This window comes from Tupaia chinensis, unplaced genomic scaffold (genome assembly GCF_000334495.1).
Source record: "Tupaia chinensis unplaced genomic scaffold, TupChi_1.0 Scaffold149964_2, whole genome shotgun sequence".
Classification (NCBI taxonomy): Eukaryota; Metazoa; Chordata; class Mammalia; order Scandentia; family Tupaiidae; genus Tupaia; species Tupaia belangeri.
In genome coordinates, this window is record NW_006209806.1 from 969,572 (window position 1) to 978,731 (window position 9,160).

The following is a 9,160-nucleotide window of genomic DNA, read 5'->3' on the forward strand; positions in this document are numbered from 1 at the left end:
TGGCAGCGCTGGTCCGGGGTGGTTGGATGGCTGGGAGATTTTGCAGGCTGCCACTGTTCTTGGGCAGTAATGTGGCTCCCCACTGAGGTTGCTCTGGAGGTCACGCAGTGCTCGCAGCGTGTGGGTGCTTCTCATGGTGGGTGCTCTGCCCTGGGGGGCGGGGCAGCTCCCGGCCACTCGCACCGCCCCCAGTGCTGGCCCCTCCCAGAGGGCTCTCCCCCTCCCGGCGGGGCCTGGGTGGAGTGGCTGCGGCTCGCTCAGGGCTCCTTGTCCCCAGCTTCCTGTCGCACCTGGAGCGCATCACGGCGGAGGGCTACATCCCCACGGCGCAGGACGTGCTCCGCAGCCGCATGCCCACCACCGGCATCAACGAGTACTGCTTCTCCGTGCAGAAGACCAACCTGCGGTGAGTGCCGGCCTGGCTGCCCCGGAACCGCCTGGGCAAACGAGCTGGGGCCCAGGCGTGAGTAGGAGCGCATGGAAGGGGCCGCAGGGCCTGCAGAGGCAAAGCTGGACATAGACCCCCCCAGCCGATCCCCTCTCTGCCTACTCAGGGCTGAGACCTGGACAACCCAGGATGCGGCACCAGAGCTCCAGAAAGGGAGTGCTTGCTGGAGGAGGGGACATTGGTACTGGGGCATTGAAGGATGAATAGAAGTTCACTAATCCCAACCTTTGAGGGGCTGCTGGGAGGGAGGAGCCCAGAGAGTGACCCCCATAATGACCAATACTAGGGGGTGGCCAGAGGGGATGAGGTGGAGGTCAGGAGATTCTGGAAGAGACAGGAGCCCTGGTCTGGGCAGGAGGGGCTGGTAAGGGCCAGGTCTGTGGCCGGGGACACAGAAGTGAGGGGTCGGGACGAGAACGCTTCTGACATGGGGTGGGCAGGTCTGGGTGAGCTGGGCATGTGAGCAGGAAGGTAAAGAGGACCCCCAAGCCTCGCCATCATGATGCGGGGTGGAGCTGGTGGGCTGGGCACACAGGCCTGAGCTGGAGGACAGGTGCGAGTGAGCGGGGTGACCAGTGTGAAGATCAGGCATGGCAGGGAGAAGGTCCCGGGTAGCCTGACCCCTCCCTGTGGGGTGATGGCAGGCGTTATGGAGGGCGGTGCCCAGAGTCGGGGCCCTGCTCCCCTGGACCCTCCAGATGCAGTCCCTGTCCTCTGAGGCTGTCCCGATGAGGTGGTCTTTTCCACCAGGAGAGCCCCACAGAGCAAGGGCTGAGGCTACAGTGGTCAGCTCAGGCTTGGAGGGGCAGGGGTAGCCGTGGCTGGGGGTGGAGAGGGCGGAGGATGGATGTACCAGTGGGCAGGTGGGTGCATAGAGTGGGTGGGTGGGTGGTGAGTGGATGGATGGGTGGGAGAGTGGGTAGGTGGATGGTGCGTAGGTGGATGGTGAGTGGGTGGATGGGTGGATAGATGGGGGGGTGGATAGATGGAGGAAAAAAAAATTGGTGGATGGATGGATGGATGGATGGGTGGATGGATGGATGGATAGGTGGATGATGGATGGTGAATGGATGAATGGATGGATGGTGGGTGGATGGGTGGATGGATGGATAGGTGGGTGGATGGGTGGATGGGTGAGTGGTAGGTGGGCGGTGGATAGGTGGATGGATGGTGGGTGGATAGATGAGTGGATGGTAGGTGGGTGGTGGATGAGTGGATAGATGGATGGTAGGTGGGTGGATGGACGAGTGGGTGGGTGGATGGTATGTGGGTAGTGGACGGTGGATGGATGGTGGATGGATGGATGGATAGGTGGATGGATGGATGGATAGGTGGATGGATGGATGGATAGGTGGATGGATGGATGGATAGGTGGATGGATGGATGGATAGGTGGATGGATGGATGGATAGGTGGATGGATGGATGGATAGGTGGATGGATGGATGGATAGGTGGATGGATGGATGGATAGGTGGATGGATGGATGGATAGGTGGATGGATGGATGGATAGGTGGATGGATGGTGGGTGGATAGATGAGTGGATGGTAGGTGGGTGGATGGCGGATGACGGTGAGTGGATGGATGGTAGATGGTGGATGGTGGATGGTGGCTAGGTGGGTGGATGGTATGTGGGTAGTGGATGGTGGATGGATGGTGGATGGGTGGGTGGGTGGATGGTGGATGGATAGATCAGTGGATGGTAGGTGGGTGGAGGGCAGAGGGATGGTGAGTGGATGGATGGTGGATGGGGGGGTGGTGGATGGATAGATCAGTGGATGGTAGGTGGGTGGAGGGCAGAGGGATGGTGAGTGGATGGATGGTGGATGGGGGGGTGGTGGATGGATAGATCAGTGGATGGTAGGTGGGTGGAGGGCAGAGGGATGGTGAGTGGATGGATGGTGGATGGGGGGGTGGTGGATGGATAGATCAGTGGATGGTAGGTGGGTGGAGGGCAGAGGGATGGTGAGTGGATGGATGGTGGATGGTGGATGGTGGATGGATGGGTGGGTGGGTGGAGTTAGCTGTTGGAGAAGCAGCAGGGCAGGCTGGGCGGAGGAGGTGATTCTCAGGGAGGGAAGCCGTGGAATGCTCTAGGGCCAAGGAGAGAGGCTGAGGAATGGAGTGCGGGCTCAGAGGAGACGGGAGACCCTGAGCTGGGAGGCGACGCCCACACCCCCAAATGCCAAGCCAGCCGCCCCCCGTCCCCTTGTCTCCCGAGCTCCCCTGTCCATATACGGGCTCTGAGGACAGCGAGGGACTGGAGCCCGGGACCGGGAGATGCAGACACCAGCCGCAGCCCGGCGCTGGGTCACCAGCCTCAGTGTCCCCTCCTGCACCGCGGCCAGGCTTTGTGGCTGCGAGGCTCCGGCCAGGCCCGTCCAAGGCTTCAGCTCTAGCATTTCCTGAATAGGGTCACGTGGGGGAGTGACAGATTGTTATCAGAGACACTTTTCTTAGAAGAGAGGGCAGGAAGGGGAGAGCTGGGTCTGTTGTGGGGGGTGGAGCCTGCGCCCTCCCCAGGCGGCAGGAGGGGACAGCCCTCGCTCCCCTCGGCAGGGCCAGCCGGAGCACAGGCCCATCCTGTGACAGCACAGCCAAGTTCGGAGCCAGGCCGCGTGTCCCAGGACAAGACCAGCACCCGGGTGGACCGGGGTAGCTCTGACCCACTACCCCTGTCCTGTACTCGGCAGGTGGGCCCGATAGAGGCTGGGAGAGTCCCTTCTCCTCCCAGAACCTCGGGCTCCTCCCTGTGAAGTGGGTGTGAGATTAATATCTACAAGGGACTAGGACACTGGCCTTGTGACTTTCCGGTGGTGGGAAAGCGAGGCAGGCATTGCAGGGCACGGGGTGTCCTTACAGCCGTGGGCAGGGGAGGGAAGGTGCGCTGTCCCTCAGCAGGCCTTGCGGAGGGTGGTCTGCAGGGCATGGCTCCCCCTACTTCGCGTTTACGATAGGCGTGTAGCATAGCGCCCACTGCAGGTTGAGGAACAGCTGCAATCTCTTTATTTTTAGTTTTGCTGCAGGGTGTGTGCACTCACCAAGGAGAGACAGAGGAGAGAGAGGGAGAGTGAGAAGCCACCCCCACGGAGGGTGGCCACACTGCAGTCTCCTCCCCTCTGTCCTCCGCTCAGGACTTTAGGTACACACGCACACGTGTCCAGGACTTCGAACCACGGATGCAGGCATGTGCGATCCAATGCCTTCACCTCCACGCCACCTGCTGGACTCGCATTCTCTCTCTTTATTTGTTTAAGAATTATTTACTTATTTTATTTATTATTATTATTACGATTTGGAGAGATTTTTGGCTATAGATAGGGTGCATGCACTCACCAGGGAGAGACAGACAGGAAGCAAGAAATCACCCCCTGGGGGGATGGCCACGCCATAATCCCTTCTAGAAAGGGAAAGTGAGAGAGCCAGCCACAAAGTCTAGAAAGGGAAAGTGAGAAAGCCAGCCACCAGGTCCGGGACTCTAACTGTGGTCAGCCATGTGGGAGTCCGGTGCCTTAACCACCATGACACTTGGCGGCCCCTGTGTTCTCCTTCTTTAAAGTTTGTTTATTTCTTCCCTGGATGGGAGAGAGACAGAGACAGAGATAGCCCCGCCGGGGTCCTGGCTGTGCGAGCCCCAGCCTCAGCAGCCGGGTCAGGCCACGCGTGCTCAGGGTGGGCTCCGCGCAAGAACTGGCACCTTCGCCTGGGCCGGCCTCACAGAGGATGGCGTGTCACCCCGTGTCGCCGTCCGGGCCCACGTCTGTGTCCCTGCTGCCTGTCATCCATCTTGGCATATCCCAGGAGAGGCTGGGACCCGGTGGCGCCAAGCGGGGTCCTGAGAGGCCTGAGCTCGAGGGCGCGTCTGTCCCCTGCAGGATCGTGGACGTCGGGGGCCAGAAGTCCGAGCGCAAGAAGTGGATCCACTGCTTCGAGAACGTGATAGTGCTCATCTACCTGGCCTCGCTCAGCGAGTACGACCAGTGCCTGGAGGAGGACGGCCAGGAGGTGAGGCCGGCCCGCCTGCCGTGGGCTCTGTGCACGGGACGGCCGGCCCCGCGCCCGCCTGCGTGCCTTCCACCCTGCCCTCAGAACCCACACCCCGGGACCAGCACACGGCCTAGTGGCAGTCGCCAGCTCCCACGTCAGCACACAGAGCTGGGCGGCAGGGATGGCACGCCCTCTCGGGTCCCTGTCTGCTGGCGGGGGCGGGCGTGCTGCGGCTGAGCGGCCTCGGAGCAGTGACCTGCGTGTGCCCTGTCACAGAACCGCATGAAGGAGAGCCTGGCCCTGTTTGGCACCATCCTGGAACTGCCCTGGTTCAGGGGCACCTCCGTCATCCTCTTCCTCAACAAGACCGACATCCTGGAGGAGAAGGTCTCCACCTCCCACCTGGCCACCTACTTCCCCAGCTTCCAGGGTGAGTGGCTCTGCTTCTAGAGCATCCTATGCCGGTAACCTCCCAGAAGCAGCTTTCTTGGGCTGACCCCGTGGCCTGGTGGTTAGGGGAGCCAGATCCCACTTGGCGGACCGCGATTTGAATCCTGGCCTCGGTGGTTGGGAAAACACCCTGGCCGTGTGTATGTGCCCCAGACCCCAGCGGACGGGAGACGAAGACTGCGGTGTGGCCACGCCCCGCTCGGGTTTCTCTCTCACTCTGGCAAGTACGTGTGCCGTCTAGAAATTAAAAACAAAACCAGGGGCCGGCAGGTGGCATAGTGGTTAAGGGCACTGAACTTCAACATGGCCGACCGTGGTTCGAGTCCTGGACCGAGCAGCTTGCTTTCTCTTGCTGTTTCTCTCTGGTCAAATTAAAATAATAATAATAAATAGGAACCAGCAGTTGGCATAATGACTACGTCACTGCACTCCCATGTAGTCGACCGCGGTTCGTGTCCTGGACCCGGTGGCTTAAACTCACACCGGGTGCGTGTGCGTGCGTGCCCAAGATCCCCAGAGGAGAATGGAGGAGAAGGGATTGTGGCATGGCCATCCATCCCCCCTGGGGGTGATTTCTCCCTTTCTGTCTCTGTCTCTCTCTGTCTTTCTGGCGAGCGCACACGGCCTATAGCAAAAACCTATCTCAAAAAAAGAGAGAGAACAAATAATAATAATAATTTTATTATTAAATTAAAGAAATAAGAAAGAAAGAAAAGAGAAACGCTGACTAGCTCTCCTAGTCTCAGTCTCCCTTTCTGTAGGACTCTCACACTGAAGCGTGCGATTCCAAAGCTACGGTCTACTGGGGGCCTTCGGGAACTGCACGCAGTGTGTACGATGGGGGTCTAGGCCCGGGCGTCAGCTGCTCCACCCGAGTCAGCGCACACTTTAATTCCATTTCCCATAGTGAGTGACAGGTCTCGGGGCTGGACGCCCTAAGTCCTGCCCTCACGCCTGTCTCGAGCTCCCTGGCATGCCTCCCCAGGGTGGCTGCCCGGGTTGACTCTGGGGACGCTCGTCCGCATCTTTAGCTTCCGCTTCTCATCTGTATAGCCCCAGGGGGTCTGTCTCTGCCATTGCAGGATTCCGTCCTGACCCAACTCCAAGCCCAAGCGAGAGAGGGTTTCTTTTTTCTTTCTTTCTTTCTTTTTTTTTTTTAAAGATTTTTGCTATAGGGTGCATGCACTTGCCAGAGAGACAGAGAGACAGAAAGCGAGGAATCACCCCCCCAGGGGGGATGGCCACTCCTCAATCCCTTTCCTCTTCTCGTGGGGTTTTGGCCACGCGGGCCCATGCACCCTGTGTGAGTTTCAGCCCTCCGGCCCAGGAGCTGATCGGCAGTCAGCCACATGGGAGTCCAGTGACACGGCCATTACGCCATCTGCCGGTGCCTGTTTTTCTTTCTCTCTTTCTTTTGAGAGATGTTTGCTATAGGGTGCATGCACTTGTTGGAGAGACACAGAGAGACAGAAAGAGAGCGAGAAATCACCCCCCGGGGGGGATGGTCATGCGCAAGCCCTCCTCCATTAACCTCTGAGGATTTGGGGCACGCGTGCACACGCGCCCGGCACTGAGTGTCAGCCGCCAGGTCTGGGACTCAAACTGTGGTCGACTATGTGGGAGTCCAGCACCTCAACCACCACCACCTGCTGGCCCCAAGGGGCTCTCTTTAACCTAGCTCTGCCCCAAGTCCCAGAGCCCAGTCTCATTGGTCCGTTTCAGGTCATGTGACACGTGAACCAAGCCTTGCTGCTCCTATTGGCTGGGCCTGAGTCATGTGACCAGCCATGAGGACGAAGATGGGAGAGGTTCTGTCCATCAGGACGCAGGTCCCTGGGGCGCCCCGCAGGGTACCCTGACCCCGCCCTTTCCCCAGGCCCCAAGCAGGACGCGGAGGCAGCCAAGAGGTTCATCCTGGACATGTACACGGGGATGTACTCCGGCTGCGTGGACGGCCCCGAGGGCGGCAGGAAGGGCCCGCGCTCTCGCCGCCTCTTCAGCCACTACACCTGCGCCACGGACACGCAGAACATCCGCAAGGGCTTCACAGGGGGTCTGTCTCTGCCATTGCAGGATTCCGTCCTGACCCAACTCCAAGCCCAAGCGAGAGAGGGTTTCTTTTTTCTTTCTTTCTTTCTTTTTTTTTTTTAAAGATTTTTGCTATAGGGTGCATGCACTTGCCAGAGAGACAGAGAGACAGAAAGCGAGGAATCACCCCCCCAGGGGGGATGGCCACTCCTCAATCCCTTTCCTCTTCTCGTGGGGTTTTGGCCACGCGGGCCCATGCACCCTGTGTGAGTTTCAGCCCTCCGGCCCAGGAGCTGATCGGCAGTCAGCCACATGGGAGTCCAGTGACACGGCCATTACGCCATCTGCCGGTGCCTGTTTTTCTTTCTCTCTTTCTTTTGAGAGATGTTTGCTATAGGGTGCATGCACTTGTTGGAGAGACACAGAGAGACAGAAAGAGAGCGAGAAATCACCCCCCGGGGGGGATGGTCATGCGCAAGCCCTCCTCCATTAACCTCTGAGGATTTGGGGCACGCGTGCACACGCGCCCGGCACTGAGTGTCAGCCGCCAGGTCTGGGACTCAAACTGTGGTCGACTATGTGGGAGTCCAGCACCTCAACCACCACCACCTGCTGGCCCCAAGGGGCTCTCTTTAACCTAGCTCTGCCCCAAGTCCCAGAGCCCAGTCTCATTGGTCCGTTTCAGGTCATGTGACACGTGAACCAAGCCTTGCTGCTCCTATTGGCTGGGCCTGAGTCATGTGACCAGCCATGAGGACGGAGATGGGAGAGGTTCTGTCCATCAGGACGCAGGTCCCTGGGGCGCCCCGCAGGGTACCCTGACCCCGCCCTTTCCCCAGGCCCCAAGCAGGACGCGGAGGCAGCCAAGAGGTTCATCCTGGACATGTACACGGGGATGTACTCCGGCTGCGTGGACGGCCCCGAGGGCGGCAGGAAGGGCCCGCGCTCTCGCCGCCTCTTCAGCCACTACACCTGCGCCACGGACACGCAGAACATCCGCAAGGTCTTCAAGGACGTGCGGGACTCGGTGCTCGCCCGCTACCTGGACGAGATCAACCTCCTGTGACCCAGGCCTCCCCTGGGCCGCACCTGCGGGCGGGCGGCGGGGCGGCCGCGTGCCGGTGAACTGGGGCCCGGCAGGTGCAGCCCCTTCTCGTCTCTCTTTCTCACCCAGAAAGCCCCCCACGCTCACCGTCCTTGACTCAGGGAATGGGTGGGGGTCGCTGGGGAGTCCCACCTCCGGGCACATCACCTCGTGGACTGGGGTCCCGGATCCTCAGGGACCTGCCCCGATGGGAGGAGTGGCCGCCAGCAGTGGACTTGGGCGTGGGGTCCTGGACCCTGGGGGATCAGCCCCGATGGGACGAGTCGCCGTCAGGAGTGGACTTGGGCGTGGGGTTCTGGGTCCAGGGGGATCAGCCCCATGGAGGAGAGGGCTTGGTCCTGGACCCTGGGGGTCAGCCCCTGAATGGGAGACTTTGGCGCCCCCTCGTGGGCAGACGGAGGAAGTCCCCCTCGGGGGACCTGGCCCAGCCACGGAGGAGCCAGCAGGCTCCCAGGGGGCTGCCCCGGTCTGCGGAGGGCGGAAGCGGGGGCCCACAGACCTCCCGGCCCCTCCCAGACCACGCTGCACCCCCACAGCGTTCTGGGTAATTTATTCTTTCTCCTCCCGCGGGGGACATCGATGAAACGACATCCTGGGGCCCTGTGATTTCTCAGGGGCCATGTTGCCTGGGTCTTGCTGATCCCCGCTGCGGTGAGAATGGCCACACGCGGCAGGAGGGAGAAGGGTCTTCCCCAAGCACTTGTCCCGGCGCCGAGCTGTGCAGGACCCCGCGAGCCAGCAGGGGGCGCCGGCCTCCTCCCGGGCTGGTCCAGGCTCGCCCCGAATTGGACGAGGATGCAGATGGAGCTGGAGCCTCCCCCCAGCCGCAGGGCAGCTCCCCGTGGGAGGGGACTTCAGCAGAAAAATGGAATTAAAGGTCTTGTTTATTTTGGTGCAAAAGCCTTTGACGGCCATGCCTGGTTTTCCATCATATGTTCCCCACGACCGTGTGCAGCCCCCGGCCGATCCCCTCCGGCGCTGAGAAAAGCAGTCATTTGAAGGCGGCGGGCCTGCGAGCTGCAGGCCCAGGTTCTGACTCCGTCCAACACGTTTGCTGATCCTTTCATTTTATTTTATTTTATTTTTTATTTTGCCGTAGGGTACCTGCGCTGTCCAGAGAGAGACAGAGGGAGGGAAAGTGAGA

At 60.5% G+C, this 9,160-nt stretch overlaps 1 protein-coding gene across 1 annotated transcript in view; it reads left to right on the forward strand.

Annotated features, from left to right (window-relative positions):
* The window catches only part of GNA15 (G protein subunit alpha 15), a 21,965-nt gene extending 13,049 nt beyond the window's left edge, over window positions 1–8,916 (forward strand). Inside the window, exons 5-8 of the mRNA XM_027769593.1 lie at window positions 278–406; window positions 4,322–4,451; window positions 4,710–4,863; window positions 7,751–8,916. Of these exons, the coding sequence (XP_027625394.1) occupies window positions 278–406; window positions 4,322–4,451; window positions 4,710–4,863; window positions 7,751–7,977 (640 nt within the window). The 3' untranslated portion in view covers window positions 7,978–8,916. The remainder of the gene's footprint in view (window positions 1–277; window positions 407–4,321; window positions 4,452–4,709; window positions 4,864–7,750) is intronic.
* The last annotated feature ends 244 nt before the right edge of the window (window positions 8,917–9,160 follow it).